We start from the raw sequence: 18,396 nt of genomic DNA, 5'->3' as shown, positions 1-18,396 counted from the left end.
GACTTAGGCATAACAGGGACACTCTAAATGCAGGAACGAAGTATGTGGTTACACTTACTAAGCCAGCTCAGCTGATCATTGTTCTCCAATTTGTTCTTGAAACTGTCCACTTGGCGTTTGAGTTCTCGTAGAGCGAGAGAGGGTGTGGCGTATAAAGCTTCCTGATGTTCTCGTAGTTGTCGCTCTAAAGCCGCCACGCGCCTCTCTAAAGCCCAAAGTACCTCCGCCTCGATCACCCCGGAAGAAGCGGGATGAGCGCCGACGATCTTAAAAAGCAACCAGCTAAGTACGTAAGTGTATTCTATGCGCGTTTAAAATATTTTGTGTAAAAGAAAATTAACACATTGTCTAAAATAACATCGCGCATTTGTCCTTTAATCATTTTAATCAGATAAATTAATTCGTTTATTTGTTCACCAATAAACTGTTTATGTAATTGGACACTTTTTGATAATTTTTATTTACAAATTTATGAAATATTACAAAATAAGATAAAGATATGTTATAAGAATATAAAATATTATAATAAAATTAAGAATTTAATTAATTTAGACAATTTTATGTTCATTATATATGTATCTTGAAATTTTACATTCTAACTCTGTTTGAATTTTTCCATCAAGAGTATAAGATAAAAAAAAATTTGTAAACATCAAGATACAAATCTATGCGTATTTATCGTGATCAGGAAAAATGTCTTTTGCATTTTATCAAATGAATTTTACATTCATATCTAATGAACATAGATCGATCTCCTCGTAAATATGTACAGAACTATATACAAATGAAGCAGTTATTTATGAAAAATAATTTTTTAAATAATTTATGAAAAACAAAGTTTTAAACTCTTACCAAAGTCGCGATAAATTCATAATGAACTTTATCATCAATGTTATTTCAAATTATATAATAAGGCTAATTATGATAATACAACAATTGTTCAACGCGCAGATTAAACGTTCATTATACTCAAATCAAGACATCATTTGTTTCAAACCCGTCATTCCTATCGTAACAACCGTAAAATCTGATAGAAAGAACACAATTCTTTCATTCATCAAACTTCTTCGAACAAACTCTTTGCCTTTTTTACGGAACAACTTCCACAAAAAAACACTTATCGAAAACTATTTCCTCAAATTTCTTCGAAAATATAACAAGAAACTCTCTGCCTTTCTTACGGAGCAACTTCCACGACAAAGAACTTATCAAAAACTATTTCCTCAAATATGTAATTAATTACGTAGAATAAAAATTTAAATAAAGTACCTGAAGAACATAAGGCGTGTCGGGCGTGTTCGCCGGTAGATGAGTTGAAATATTGAGGAGCTTGTCACCCTTGCGAAGCTTTACGATGTCCAGAGGACCAGCCTCTGCCGCGCTTCTAAAGAGTTCTGCAAGACAAAACGTAGATTCTCTTTTGTTGAATTGATTTCCATCCATTCTTTCCTTCTACCGGAAGAAAGTTCGCTTGCGCAGTTTCTTAAATTTATTTTCATCTCGCGACGCAACAAGACGATTGTCATTCTACTTCCGAATTATCATTCTCATATCCGCCGTGAAAGAGCGAGAGAAGAGAAAATGACGTACAAACAATATTTACGATACCCGGTTTCGATCCCCGCTATTAACTGTCCGCCGTTTACCACCGTTTACTATATTACCGGAGGTGATATTAACTTTATTAAACGCGCCCTGCTGGCGCACGGGAGATCGACGGCCGTCGCCCAATTACCCCGGCTTCCCGACAATGCGACCGGTAAAAAACGGTGACACGTACAAATGGCCCATGGCCGCGCGACGCGTGCATAGCATCCCGCCCGTCACGAACGGCGACATACTCTTTCCGGTATATCGAGCAAGTAAAGGGAAGAGCGATGGAATGGTGTTTTGTAAGTGCATGTTTTATTCATAATCGAAGCGCCACGCTACCCACGGAGTGTAACGGCCGTGTATTACTGCGTCCCGGTAATTACGATCGACGACACAGTGTCGGAATGACGGCCGTAAATGTGCCTTCCTCTCTATCTATATGCTTCTCGGAAAGTTTCAGTTTCAAATGAATAAATAAAAGTGGATTCTAGATATTGGTTGCTGCAATTAGGATTCTCTTTATTTTTAAATTTTAAAATATAAATTGGAAACACACGAATATAGAAATTCGAAAGAATTCATGAATATAGAAAAAAATAAAAGACGATATAAAAATTCTGAGTACAACTCTTAATTAATTCGCGGAATGCGACGCATTCTAATGGGCATTTATAATTTAATATTTAATTATCCGGTTCCTCGAAAAAATCGCAAAATTTGCGAGAATTAAAATAAAACGTGAATATATACAATAATTGAGAAAGATCAACCGAACTTATCAAAATATGCAACATTGACTCACTTTTGGAATACCGTAACTCTCCTATATAAGAACATTCCGTATTCATACGCGAGCGAACGTGTATCATTTCGAAGAATAACATCAAAAACTGTACAAAAATGCGCTGAATAAATGATACAATCCGTGCTGCTTCCGTTTGTCTTATTTTAGCGAGTACATGCAGTAACTTGAAATATTGAAGAGCTCAACACGTATATAAACGCGTATTCGGCTTTAGATTCAACAGCAGCATCCGACAAGCGGCTTCCGTAATAACTAATAAATGAATTCATTTTATACCCACGAAATATAGATGAATAACGTAACTGCATGGTCCAATTATCTTGCGAATGGTGCGATGTTATGTCGATATTATATCACATCCAAATGAAATTGCGTGGTATTTCCATGAAAGCGGGTAATCTGTTACTCATTCAAATTACAAGCGCAACAATGATCGATTTTGAATGGTGCATCTTAAACACACTAACGGAGAGAGGGAGAGAAAAAGAGAGAGACGTATTTTTTCGCGATTTCAATGTAAAATACACATCTCGTCCCGTTCTCGTGTGAAAAATGGAACCGCAGTGAAACCTGGCGCGATCATTTATAAAGAGTCCACACTTTTCAGTTTGCCCCCTGACTGACGTGCACGCCTTGAAGTAAAATAAAAATATTCCAAGAGCACGTTTTCCCCGCACTTGTCTCGGCCAAGAAAACGGCAAGAGAACGGAATTCGAGCAATGAAACATGAGAAATCATAGTGTTTCACGATTTATCTGAATCGAGGTTGAAATGAAACACCTAGTGGAACATTGTCACGCATTCGTTTCGTTTTATGTGCGACCTTTACGAGGGAGCGCGGCTATTTTCGTTAGAATTTCACCGCCAGAACTGGGAAAAGAGATTCGCGTCCGCGGCGAAAGCTATCGCCACCAAAGTTCGGTTTTTGTTTTTAGTGGCACAAAAGGCAATCAAAAAATTCATCACGCTTCGCGAATTGAAATAGGCAAGCTGTATTCAGCGCCTGCGAAATATAGGTTAATTATATTTTATTCAACAATAAATTTGCAAAGGATTCAAAAGGTTCATGTTCATCCATTGCGCTACTGAAACTCTCGTTATCTGTACATTGTAAATAAAAGTAGAATAAAGATAACAATAATAATAATTGTTTACTAGATTCCTCATTGTAACGTAGTGATATTAACAAGCGCAGGAATATATCGTGACATTTTAACGTAATGTCTTCATCCGAGTTGCACACTTTATCAAAGAGACCTCCTGGGAATGTGGCATCTTAGGATCATTAAAAAAAGAATGTGGCAATAGTTACCAAATGTCAAGTGAAATAATTTCAATCAAATGTTTGATAAATATAATAAAAATAATTTTACTTTTCTAAATATTTAGCAAGTACTATAAAACATAATAATGTAACCAACCATTTAAGAATAATAACTAAATATTATTTATATATAAAAAAGTAAAATTATTTTATATTATATAACCGAATATTTGATTGAAATTAGTTCACTTAGTATTTACAGCTTCACTCAATATTGGCTATTTTCAAACTCTTTTTTAGTGTAGAATGTCCCTTTTAGAACATCCTCTGGACATTTTTAGGACATATTTTCTTAGAGATTTGTGTTGTACGAATTGATATTCGCGGGTATGGAAAATACCATGACGCTGCTGATAATCGCAAACCACGTCAATCGAGCCACGTTTGATTTATTGGAATTACAGCTAACAGTGCGAGGAATGTCAGAACGCATAGCATAAATGCAACGCGTGTCCACCACGCCCACGCACGAATTTGAGACGCTAATTGAACCTAGAATCGTTTGCCGAGGCGGCAACAGCGGCAGCGAATAGCATTTACAATACAATACGTGAGAGATGCAACGAGATTTATTGTGAATCTCACCCACTAAGCGAGAATTTGACGTTTTTTTTTAACGTATGACCTGTGTCAATGGAATTTGCGAGGGTGCTTTAATTAAAAAGATTTAAAAACAAATAAATTAAAAAGATTCTATTGACACACGCCGCATAATTTTCCAATACGTCGGTACAGCATCCACCATATAGCACCGTTTCAGATTTCTCGCAGTGCAATGTATTGAACTTTCTGCTCGTGCACGCGTAAATCGTCGCGATATAATCGAATAAAATAAAGCACATCTTTTATTAGCTTTGGATATTTTTATATAACGATTTTCCGCTTTTTAAAAAAGCTTTTTTCAAAATTCATAAGCATTCTCACAGCGTTCATTTTACGCGCAAATGGAGCTATTTCTAAAATACAATATAATACTTCTATACGGTAGGAATAAAATTGCTACATAGTTTTTCTTTGATCACGAATCATTAAAATACGTAGCAATATGATAAAACAATAACACAAATTTTATGATTTCATATAATACGTAAGGTAATAGTTAAAATAACGATATTTGCGTGATATACATTTGTAAATATTTGTTCAGTGTCTATCAAATTTAACTATTATAAACAGCGGAAATGTTACGGTACAATACAGTAAAAGCAAATATTGTGTATCAACCTCGAGTATTGTTTAATAAAAAAAAAGAATCACAAAGGAGAGAGAGAGAGAGAGAGAGAGAGAGAGAGAGAGAGAGAAAGAGAAAAAAGAATATTGGCTGGGTTTCATTTTTTGGATTGACATAAAATTATATGCAAAAAGCAATTAAATTTTTTATTTTTAGTAGCTTTTTATTTTATACCGATGTAATACGTAACAAAAAAACCTGATTAAACTTCGCCAATGCAGTCGATTCACTAATGTTGTTCGCTCAATTACGTTCCAGTCCATGCTTGCGTCAGTCGGCGTTCCGTTCCGCAGTAAAAGCGCTCGAGCACTCCGTATAGCAAGTGCGATTACAACAATCGCGTGCACACGCGTTCACTTTTTTTTTCAGAGTACTTAAACTTTTACGATCAAACCATCGAATTTTCGTCCACGTCTCATCGGCGTTATGGCACTGACCTGGTCAGGGTCCAGCTCCTTCTTCCCTCGAGAATTTGTTTCACCGACGTGCTTACGATTTACATGATAATGTACTTGGAATCTAGAGCAGGACGGAATATCTCCCACGCGCGCGGAAAATCGTCGAAATTGGCTTGAAGATATTTGAACACTTGTATTACTCAAATAAGTTCGAATACGCGAGATTCCTGACGCAGAACACTCGAAATCCTTGATTAATCGCGTACACAATACGTACACGATCCGAAGATTTATGGAGGTTTATGGTGCTTTTCCCTCATTTCTCTTTTTCCCTCAGTACATATTTAATATCAACGTATAAATTTTAATTAAATATAATTCCTTTCGTAATTTTAAAATTATGTCGTATAATTTTAAAGAATATATGTAATAATATTGAAACTTTCGAATACATGTCAATTATTCAATCTCATATGAGTTCACTGTTTAAATCTTAAATTCAAAACCGTGTTGTAACTTTTCACTCTTTGAATATTCAAAATCGTTAAAAATCCGGTGTAAAGCTGAAAAATCACGTTTTCCATCAAATTGAATAACATCAGGCCATTGATCGTGAAATTGATGACTCGAAAGTGAAACATCCGATCATTACTCAACTTCAGTAAAGCTTAATAGAAGTAGACATTGATCGAGAAAAAAATATTCGCTGAAGAAGTTGAAGTTTTACTTTTCTTCCCTTTTCCCTTCCGAAAATATATTGCGACGTTGCGGATTTTCTTACGTATAATCATGATGTCGAGAGTCGCACGGAAGAGGAGCAAGTGAATAAACGTTCGGCAACAAATTTCTGACAAAATGAAGAGGATGGAAAGAAAAAAGTAAGGCTGAACATATTTTTGCGGTGAAAAAAAAGTCGTCTGAAATCGAGCATGCAATGTGAAACTGAATATTTCTCTTTTTTTTTTAACCCTCTCTTCCAGAAGAGACACATGATGAATCGAAATATCGATCTCTATGTACAAGTGTTTATTGGTCACTATTGCTTGTGCCACTTTAATCGGGTTACCGCACCATATTTTTCTCGTAAATACCGCGATTCTTTTATTGGAGGAAAACCAATACACAGTTCATACAAATAAAAAGATATCCTTGCTTTGAAGAGATATAGAAATATGTCCATTTGATATGCAAAAATCAGAACCTTTCGTTATCGGGGCTTCAGCTTGTTGAATCCAGACATGATAAAACTTTTCATTTACAGAATGCTATGTAAATTCCCAGTTGCAGCTCCGAGTAAGGTATATCTTAAAAAAAAAAAAAGAAAAAGAAATAAAGACAACATTGTTATTATGCACGGCTTCTGTATATATAATATCAAACTATTCTGTATATAATATAATATCAAACTATTCGGCTTAAAATAATGCAAATAATTGCTAACGCAACAGTACATCTCATTCCGTGTTCAAAAAATTATTTATTTTTCACGAGGTGCTATGAAGTATAATAATAATTATCAGCATACTTGCTTTTTGATAGCAACTCTTAAATAATGGCGCAAAAATCGTGCAAGTCGCAAAAAAAAGAAAGGAATTAACGGTAACTCCTTCGTCATAGTTCCGGAATTCATTGAGGAACTTCACGTCGGAGGTTAAGCTGAGATATCCCAAATAAGTCTGTTACTCCCGCGAAATATGCACCACGATGAGGAACCATAAACGTGTACGGATTACGTGAATAAATAAAGTAAAAAGTAAAAAAGTTTTGCGTTCACTGGTCACAAGAACTTATCGTGGACTTGTTCGCGTTTTTGCCGGCGTTATAAAACTGGAAGAACTAAATTCTCGCGATCCGTAAATATCACGGATAATAATCCTGGCAGTTTCGCATTTAAAAATATAGGCAGGTAGGCGTTGACGGGCTATTTTTCTAATACAAACATTGCAGAGTTTTTATTTTTCTATACGAAAAGGGCATATTACACGTAAAAATATATTGCATACGTACACACAGACGCGTATTATTTTTATAAAATCAAAGGCTTAAATAACAATATCGCGTAAACCTGGAAATTAAGGGGATCCTAAAGTCGTCTGTGTTTATCGATTCAATAGAACTTACACACGTACGGTTTAAGTGTCATTGACACATTATTACACATTACTGTAACATCAATAACGCACGCACACATTTTCGTATCGATTAGGTGTTCAATACCCGTTTCTATCACTAGATGTAACTGTAACCTTTTGGTTTAACTTACTTTTTATCTTTTTCTAGTTCTAAGAATTAGAATAGAATAAAGAGTAAATTAAGTCGAGACTAAAGTTAATCTATATTGATTCTGGAAAAGGATTTTCAAAACTGTAAAAAAAAAGAAGAAAGAAATTGCGACACAAAAATTATTGCGTTATATTATTGCGTTACATTAGGATTCCCTTAAGCCTTAAAAAGTAATTTTTGTTTAAACTTTATAAACAGTCTGATGGGTATACGTTTCTTGGATAAAGGTTAATCCTTTCGGTATGCTCATACATAAGGACAAGTATCGATGTTTCCTAGCGATATATAATGGATATTTCTGGAACTATTGTCTATAGCGTGTCTCTCTACAGTGTGTATCGCCCTCCTCCATTAGAGAGTTAGAGAAATTCAAGCCACTTAGCAAACCGCGAAGCACCTCGAGCGTCGAAAGGTTGAACGGATGAGTCTTAAATTAGACTCACCGAGCGCAGTGTAAAGGTCGCGGGAGAGAGATCGCTGGGGGTTGGTTGACGAGTTATAAGAATTCGCGAACAAAACTTTCATCGAACGCGGCATGCGCGATCGTTTGTCGAGCAAACGCTCGGCTGATCAACCTCAAGGAGCGGTCGGTGTGGCCGACGGCGCGACGCGATATCGAGCACTTTAAGCACCCTCCGTAATTCAGGGCGACGATGATTGGCCGTCTCCGAATCACGTACCGTGTCGCAATTAGACCTGATCGTACATACACAGTGTCAATAGACTTTGAACCAAAGAGTGCTTCTAAAAAGGAGATTGAGGATGCCCTCAGAGTAAAAATAAATCCGGAATCAAGGTTTATAGAGTTATAGAAGCGACATAAATTACAAGAGGTAAAATAAAGTATGGAACATTCTCTGTGCGAAAATAAAATTCGTTTTAATGACAAATATTGCCGTGCAGAATATTTTAACGTGACGAAAAATACGCGAAATAATTTATACGCTCTTCTCATGAAATACTTTCGCAAGTTCCATAATTTATTATTAATCTAGCTTCAAACTAAAATAAAATTCGCATTTATGTGTAATTCCATGTCGCTTACCTGAGAGATGTGACATTCGACAATGTAAATTAAACTTTTGAGCATTTATTTCAAGTTTGATTTAACTAGATTAATGGACATATTTCGTTTTCACGCAATCAATTTTCGCAAAAATTTTTTCATAATATATAAGAAATCTAAGCGCTACAATTATGATTTAATTCATATAATTTAATTAATTTAATTATTAAATATGTGCATTATACGTATAAGTAAATACTTCAGTAATATTATCATTATTTGCAATGAAAAGCACTATAAAAATTCTGACGAAAATTTGTTCGCTGAAAATCATATTTAAATATATCTGTTCCTCTGTCAAAAAGAGCGCGGTTTGATTAACAGCTAAATTAAATATCCGTTTGTCAAAGCTAGTAGTGTAATCGAGTTCCGTCCGTATGCCGAAATAAAGCAGCAATTTCGAATGAAAGCCCCACAATTATTCCTTTTATTTACATACGTCAAAAACTTTGTAAATGTTTTATAAAATTCCCATCACTGGCGAGATGCATACTATGAGAATCCCGATGAATATCGCGAGCCGCGTTGCATCTCGTAACGAGATCTTTGTTGTTGTTTTAATTATCTTCGTTAAATTAATGAATTTTCTCTTATAAAATACAATTAAAATCTTTTCTTCGTTCATCACCGCGTCCGAATTTATGAAACTCAACGTACTAGCGAGACACGGATGCACGAAACTCGTTACGGAACAGAATGGCCCAGTCGTTGGGTTTTATTGGTAGTTTACACGCGACGAAATGCTACCAAATTCGCACGATGCAAAATGAAATGAAGCATATATTATAACCGCGCATATACGTACGTGAAGGAAGGGTGACGGCGAGATCAGTGGGAGCAGCTATCTTCTAGCCGTCCATTGACAATAATAGGATAATGAATCGTGAATCATGAACGTACGGCGGACGATTATATTTTTATTGTGACCCACGCTCAATTTATTCATTATTTTGTTGAGGCCAATATCATTGGGGCGAGGTGTAGGACGCGCTATCGCCGTCGGAAGGCGTTCGTTCGAGACGGCGTCGCGTCGTTAGCGACGTCGTAGAAATCTACCGCTATACATACACGTCCAAAGAAATCAGAAACTCGCGAAAAACTTCGTTCAAAACGACGTATTTTGTCTAGAAATCCATTAAAATTCCCCGAGAAAACTACTTTATCAATGTCCAATATCAATTAAAAAAATATAATTATTAACATATTAAAATATTTATAATACAACCAAAAGGAAAATGTGATTCTCCTTATATTATATTATACGACAAAACATATATGTACATAAATTAAAATATTTTCGTACAAAACTTAGTTTTCACGAAAATTCACTTGAAAAGATATCTTCTTTAAGCTTATGTACTCTTCAAAAGTCTCTTGCATACAATCTTTACAATGACTATCAAAATATATGTAATACATATATAACATGTTTATATATATAAATATATAAAAGAAGAGAGATAAAGGAACAATTTAAAAAATAATAGGAAATCATACGAATTACTAAAACATATACGTAAAATGTAAAAATCGTTTATAATTTTTTAGATAAAATCATACATATTTAATTCATAATTTGATAGAAATTGTTAATACGATTTTAATTATATCTATAGTGTATCACTCAAATTATTATTAATAATTGTGCAAATATAAAGCTTGTATTATCGATGTAATTCTATAAGTTGCGTCAATATAAATTAAATACACCGCGATAATATTCGAATCTTTGCTAATAATGTTGTCGCGAGTAAATAAAGCGGTAAATGAATAAATTTTTCAATACAACGATGCAATATTGTTTCTAACCGTTCGCATAATAAATGTAACTTTCAACAGCAAAAAATTGAGTTTCCGACACGCCTAATTGCGGAGGTGATTCCTGTAAATGGATGTCGTGCCGCGCAGCGAATCCGTGTTCCATCTCGTGCATTCCGGAAGCGAATCCCGGAAGCGGTTCCGCCGCCGATAATTCCGCGGCACTCGATTTCCGGGATTTCGCCCAGAACCTTGTTCCGGCGACGGATCTCGACGACGACGGAAAATTCTCAGGCATTTCTCGCAAATAAAATGTGACGAAACGGTTGGTGCATTTCCAAATGAATTGACATATTTACGAATAATGAAGGAAGAAGGAAGTTTTATTCGCGAATAAAATAAAGAACAATTTATCAGTAAACGCATGAATGGTATTCAAAATTATCCCATATTTAAACGCGAATATAAAGTGTAACATGCTATAAAATAAAAGTATGTATTTTTACAATTTTAGTTTATATCAATTAGCTCTATTTTCCTCGTTCACAAATTTGAATTTTTTTTATAATAACCACAATTCTTCATTCCGTCTTTCTCGTCACAATTAAGCTATATAATTTTATTTATGCATCGTGAATCAACGATAATACACGAATCTAAAACAAGTATGTTGACAAAAAGAGGAAACGTTTCTTCCACTCGTAAAGCTCGTTTCCGAAAGAAGACTATTTCTCGACAGGAAAGTTTTTTCAAGATTTCGACAATGATAGAAATAAATCGATTTAAAGCCTATTTAGGGCAGAATAAATCGTGTCACAACGTGGTTGACTTATTCATAGTGCTACCATAAACTTCCCTCTTCAAACAAGATTGTTAAATCAATAGAAACAGACTGCACTCGATAAGAATCTTATTTTTATATTCAAGATTCGAAGAGCGAAAATAACGATCCTAGAGTTTGGCACCGTTATTTGCAGAGTAAATTTGTAAAGAAACAAAGAAATATTCATATAATATTGAACTGTATATCTCGTCTTTCTCAAAAGCTCATTTATATATTTTTCTCATGTAAGTAAACTTTACTATATAACTGTTTTCATTTTATTCTTATATTTATGTTTCTTAATTAATTTTTAATTAAATAATTAAATTAATTAAATGATATTTCTATGTCTCTCTGTCTATTCAAAGCAATCTTTGTGGCACAATATTAGCACTGTTATAATTGCAATTTCTAATACTGTACACATATTATTTAAAAATAAAGGAGAAATTGTCAATATCGGAGACGTCTTTTGCACAACTTGGCAGGTAATAGAGGATGTAAGGGATGTTCGAGACATGGCTTGATTAGATGGCAGGTGGGGTCACAAGCGTGTTAGAGCCTCAGCCTATCGATCGATATTTATGTCTATATGTGTAGAGGCCGTGTATTGCATTAGGTAAATGCGTAAATGCACCTCGTTACATGTTCAAGCTTCGCTTGAAACCTTCACAAGACACTAAGGAGAGACTCGAAAATTGAAGAGGAATTAGTTTCGAGTAATTTCTCTAAATGAAAGCATAATTGGAATTTTTTCAAATATAGAATGGAAAGTTGTGTTATTACGTTTCTCGCATTAAACGGAATTTTCTCGATATACATTACATTTGTATTACGAGATAAAAATGAAAATAAATTAAATTATTGTCTATGAAAAGGCAACGAGAATTATCGCCCCACCCATACACACATAGCAATGTGATTTTGAGGTTATTCGCATTTTATTTGTGTTACAAAGAGACGCGTCAGAATGTCGACTTCACATTGCAACAATAATCTCGTTGTAACGAGAGCGTATAATGACGGCATCAGATATTAATTTCTCGTCTCGGATAATGAGATATCATGATAACAAAAGCTTGCTCATGACGTAGCAAAACGGCTCGATAAGTTTACAACGATAGCAAAAACATCAAAAGAAATGACGTAAGACAAATTGATTATAACAAGAAGAATACGTTGCAAGATTCCGAGGACCAATAAAGATGACTATCTCCAATAAAAATGCGATTTCTCGGTGTAACGTTGTATAATTATTAGAGATAAGATAGAAGAAAAAAAATACAAGTACAGAAACGACATCATTGGCTTTTGTCATCAGAGTCACAGCGATTAAATAAAAACGCGTGCTTATTTATTATCTTTGTTAAGTTCATGATAAAGTAGAGATCGTCTTTTATGCATTGGACTATTCTATTTCTTGTATATATTTTTTTGCTTTGCTGTACACAGAATAATTAAGAGAATACAGAGAAAGAGAAGAAAATCTTATTTTTTTAAAAAAGTGTGTGTGTGTGTGTGTGTGTGTGTGAGATGAAAAACAAAAATTTAGATAATGTAAGTAAAAAAAAAGTATAGATGTATATAAAATATAGAAAAATAAACTTGATTAAATTTTAATTTAACTTATATTGTTGTATAGAAATTAATATTAAACTATATATAACACAACTATTTAAATAAAATTAATTAATAGTCCGAGGCAAGAATTTTCTAGTGAAAGCAACACTGAGAAAATTTTCTGTCCAATTATTTCAACTTCTCCAATCTGTCGCTTGCAGCATATTATTTTTTCTCTCTGCAATCGTTTACGTTCTTTCTCCCCTGAAAGTACAAAAATAGGCCCGAGGGACGTGCAATTCCGCTTATGATCAATAAAACGGTTGAAAGCGGTCGTTCACGTGTCGGGCAATGTGGCCGGCCGCCACCTAAAACATCAGCGAGACATTTAGGGCTGCACCCACAGTCGGGCATTCGATTTTCCAGTTTGACCAGTTCTACTTTAACAACCCTTCGCGAAATTACAAAAACTACTATAAAAAGCCTGTTTTACACAAACGTTTTTTACGTGCCGAAAAACAAAAAGTTTCAAAACGAAAACTTTTCTTCATTTTTATACAAATACCGTTATAACATCCGTCTTTTTCTCTCCATTGTAACATCGTCTTTTTTCCTTGTGGTGCCGTCTACGTTTGCCGGCATAGCTCGATGAATAATTATCGGAAAAGCCTCGTTCCCGTATCAGGAGAGACGCGTGTATTTTCTGTACTTCGTAAGGCGTCGAGAAATTCTCATTCCCGGCGAAAAGCGGAGCTTCGATCTTGAGCCTCGTGACGAGATATCGATCGGTTGCGTGGCATCCTCACGGCATATTTTTCGCGGAGTCGGCCTCGTTAAAAGGCTTTTTAGTTAAGTGGAAGCGACGAGGGTACGAGGACGACTAGCAGAGTATTCCATGACCAGTTTACCAGGGTGGAAAAACGTGAGAGTCTATAGTATCCTGTGGGGGAAAGGATACGACGGTCATAACAACGATCGTAACAATGACATTTAATAATCTTGGGAACACAAGGTTGAAAAGGTAATTAACGTGATGTTACATTCTTAAAACCAATATTGAAATCGATACAAACGAGCTTAACTTTCCCAACACATCAACATTAAAATTTAATAAAATAATGGATGGGTGTATTCATAAACAGAGATACACAATTGTATTTTCTTAAATCTCTTAAATCTATTAATCGAAATAATCATCTTTCTTTTTACGGGGATTTTTAATATCCGTGTAATGAATCACAGAAAAAAATATGAAAAATGTAATGAAGAAAATTTATTACATTAGCAATTTAAATTATAGAAAAATTAGTTGAATTAGCATACTGATAATGTTTACAGATATAATTTCTTTGTTGAACCATCAAATCTTCTTATTGTTAGTTATAAATAGTGAATTCGTCCAGTAAACTATAACTTTGCTGAACCACCCAATCTATTTTATCCATGATAGAACGGAAAAAAATTTTCTATTTTTAGCAATGGAAATTTGATATGTTTGCTATTTTTATATACATCAATCTTGACTGACGAGCAGAAACTTTCAGGGAAAAATCATGGATTAGCCTGACGTGCAATCCTCTCAAGCGTTAAACAGGAAAGTTAAAGGGATCGGAAAGCTCTCGGCTTTAGGAGAACGCAACAGATCGGAGATCACCCTGTGCGATAAGGCCCCGTTTACGAGACTTGTCTATGTTGTGGTATGACTTTGTACTGCCGTGTAACGTCGCTGGTAACATCATTGCTGACAAAGCCGGTTCCCTTAACAGGCGTACAAGGTTGTATACCTGTTGTAATTGCATTAGATTTTAATTAACTAATGTATCCTCACGTAAGTAACACATCGTTAAATTCGCATACCATATCATTGACCGTAATCATACTATTTTACTATAATAATTAACCGATAATAATAGCACTAGACACGAGGGGATAATTACTGACCGAATTTGAAAATTAAAATATTTTATTCCAATAATGCGTTGATTTCTAACTGGAACAATAACTAATTAACGCATCATCGATTAATCTAAGTTTAAACGACTTAATTAGATTATTAAATTACATTTTGTATAAATGCAAAAGCTTTGTTATTAAAAATAATTCAAATTGCAGAGTAACTAAAATTTCATTAAGATTCTATAAAAATTACTTAGAAGAATTTTTTGTTTCGAGTACGTTTTACATTTGTTGAGTGCTATAATGTCATAGATAAATAATGAAATAAGGCAACACGAATCACGCAATGGTTAATTAAACAATGCTTCAAATTACCCGAAAGCTAAATGAGAAATTCATTGTGCTGCTATATAAATAAAATTTTGATGCGCACCGCAGTAACAATACAAAAAGTATGATAATAAAAGTACAGTGTATAATATATTATAAAGTATAATGCGCATTGCAGCAAGTAAAGTAATATAATAAAATACGGTATGCTGTAAAGTGGCGGAAAGAGAAAAACTATGTCAACCGAAAAAAGAGGAAAGAGAAAAAAACCAGATAGAAAAGAAATTAAAATTAGGTCAAATATGAGCTAAGTATTAACGAGGAGGATAAAAAATTCAATCTGGCTGCTTCTGTACGCTCTCGAGATCGTCGTCGCTTTCCTCAAAATCGGGAAAATTATCCTAACTGAGAGGGTTGAAAGAGTTGGGACAAGTTGCGGCACAAGTGCGTGCTCATGTCATTTTACCCTTTACAGACGGGGGATCGTAAGGGGCGCCGGCTCGATCAGCCACTCGACCGAGCAGAGAGAAACGGCATGGCGCGGCGCGGCGCGGCGGTTCGGTCGATAGGTCACGGTACGAAGGTGAAGTGTGTGCAAACATAATTTTGGTAGTGCTTCGAAGAGAAAGCTTTCATATCAGGCGACCGGCAAAAGCGTAAAGCGAACATCTCGTCCGCAAGATTGACTGGCTCGCGTGTCGCGTCATGTCGCGTCACAATCGATAATTGATTAAATCTTACGAAACGTCAAATATTCCCTTGCCTTCCGATACACCATTGACGGGGAAGAAGCTTCTCACACTTTTATCCGCGAAGTATACTTTCGCATGGCCATAAAGCTCGAGTGAAAAGTTCAAGACGTAGGACAGATCGAATAGGATGTTTGCCTTGGTGTGAAACATTCGGCCAGGATAAAATATTTTTCCTGTCAAAAGATTAATGGACAGCTAACTTTCCCGTTAATGCTTCTTTCTCTTGCAATTCAGTTGGATTGTGCTGATAAATTGAATACTGTTGAATAAGTAACACGTTCTTATTCATATCTAGACTTATAGAACTTTAATGACGATAAAAATTCTTAAGCGTTGATTATATGGATAGTATTTAATAAGGATATCTAATATGAATAGTAAAAATAATAATCTTGAGTCTCTAAAAAACCGTTATCTTCTAAATCTTTTAATTAGCCATTAATATCCGACTTAAGAACTTATATTAACAAATTTATAATATTTTTACGCACACAGTGAATATTGTTAGCTTATAGTACTTTTTCATAGCAAAATTGTTATCGTGATGTAATTACAAATTTTTATCGCTATCGTTCCTAATATAAATTATTACTATATTCATATTAAAAAGTTACTCCATTTGCTAACAACCTCTACTAAAACTCCTGTATAATTTAAAAAAAAATGTATACCTATATTAATAAACATGTGAAAGTATTTCCATATTTAATTTTCTAATAAAAATGTCTTTATAAAAATGGGCATTTCAAGCGCTTTGATTTTATGAAAACATTAATATAACTTGCAATTAATCTAGAATTCTGTTTTATTTTCGCCAATATAGACGACAATTTTATGAAAACTGTTTAGTTGAACGTTGCCACCGCGCACAACACATGTGTGTACTTTCTCACCACGCACGAATATTTCGCGAACGCTGCGTTAAATAAATAAAAAAGTTCATTCGAGGATGACAGAAAAGTCGATGAAACTTTTCGCCAGCGAGGTAATAAAACTTTCCCACTCACCCTTGAGTTCCATGTCCGTGACCTGGTTTGCCTTGTAAGTAGTCGTCTCCCTGCGGTCGCCGACGATGAAGTAAATATTGGTGTACTCCTCGTTATCGTTGCTGCCGGTTCCGTTCCTCGTCTCGTGGTCCATGGCCACGCGGATAGTTTCGGCCTTGAACCGCCTGCCGCTCCTCGTCGCTCGGCCTGATTGATGCAGTTTTCGAGACTACCCGGCCTTGCTATTACGCGGGGCTGTCGGGACACAAAGGTGAGAGACTTAGACACGAAACCGTCATCATTCGCAATAACAACGTTCTTCTACATCTGTTTGTCGAGTTTCGCAATGTAACGCTCGCTAGGCACGAAGAAGAAGCAATATTACTTCGCGCACCAATATTTTCACACTCGTGATTATATGTTTCGTTACTTATTACGTAAAAAATCGAAAAAATAAATGAATCAATAAGCTATCATGTATTGCCATGTCAATAATACCTCAAGATTGCTCGAATTAAAGTTTGATGTATCATAAACGTGATGTTTCATCATACACAAGATAGCCTCTATATGCCAAATAAAATAAAAAATAAAAAATAAAATAAAAAATAAATAAACTTATTCGAGGATAATTTTATTTTCACAAAAATATAACATATCTCTTTTAATCATTTAACGTATTAATATTAGAAATACTTATTAAACTAGAAATAACTTATCCGAATATAATTTAACTTTCAAAAAATGTGACATTTTTCAATCGGGAAAAGTATCAATTTATGAAATGTCGAATTGGAAAATATTTAAAAATAGTGATTTTGCGTGGTATATATATATATATATATAGATTGTCAATTAATTAATCCTTTTAAGAAAATACTTCTATTTAAAAAAATATCGTATTTTTAAATCACAAAAAGATAATTAAAAATTAAATACTAAATCAAAATCTTCCCAATTAATAAAAAAGAAAAAGAAGTAGAGACGCATATAAGGTCAGTAATACTCAATCAAAAATCCAAAATTGTCTCACCTTTGGTCGGGTGTGGAGGGGTAGCAACACCCTCGGCGAGCTCATCGTCGCATCGCCGGCCCGGCGGCGGCAACGACCGAGCCACCCCCGATTATCGCACCTATCGAGCTCGTGTCTGCTGTTACATGCGACACCTGCCGCTTGCTTCGGGATTGGACGTACCGGGAACTCGTCAACAACGACGATCGACGATGGGGTGCAAGCGTGGCCGACCGTTCGTCTACAACCAGCCGGCACCACGTTTCCTCATGGTCCATCCTGTGACGAAAAGAAATGAAATGTGTTTGACTTTGATAACGAAAATACATATAATGTTGTTTATTTGAATAGTTCAAAGTAAACATTTACTAAACATATATTTATTTAATACATGAATTACCATTAATTTACAAATGACCATTAATTTACAAATAAGAATTAAGATTCGACAGCGTAAATATACAACATACATACGTTTGAGAGCGCCAATAAAAGCGGTCAAAGTTAGATGTTATAAATATATATTCTTAATTTAAAAAATTTTTAATTAGGTATCTCAGATATGACTGTGCACCGAAA

The 18,396-nt window shown here is 34.8% G+C and overlaps 1 protein-coding gene across 1 annotated transcript in view; it reads right to left on the bottom strand.

The window, feature by feature from the left end:
- Pde9 (phosphodiesterase 9) overlaps window positions 1–18,100 on the bottom strand; it is a 47,197-nt gene extending 29,097 nt beyond the window's left edge. Inside the window, 4 exon segments of the mRNA XM_018455996.1 lie at window positions 59–266; window positions 1,270–1,394; window positions 16,827–17,060; window positions 17,839–18,100. Of these exon segments, the coding sequence (XP_018311498.1) occupies window positions 59–266; window positions 1,270–1,394; window positions 16,827–16,959 (466 nt within the window). The 5' untranslated portion in view covers window positions 16,960–17,060; window positions 17,839–18,100.
- Between the last annotated feature and the right edge of the window lie 296 nt (window positions 18,101–18,396).

The sequence above is a fragment of the Mycetomoellerius zeteki genome, unplaced genomic scaffold, assembly GCF_001594055.1.
Source record: "Mycetomoellerius zeteki isolate Tzet28-1 unplaced genomic scaffold, Tzet1.0 scaffold524, whole genome shotgun sequence".
In the NCBI taxonomy this organism is placed as follows: domain Eukaryota; kingdom Metazoa; phylum Arthropoda; class Insecta; order Hymenoptera; family Formicidae; genus Mycetomoellerius; species Mycetomoellerius zeteki.
The sequence above is the reverse complement of the archived record's forward strand: the minus strand, read 5'-3'. Positions and strand labels throughout refer to the sequence as shown.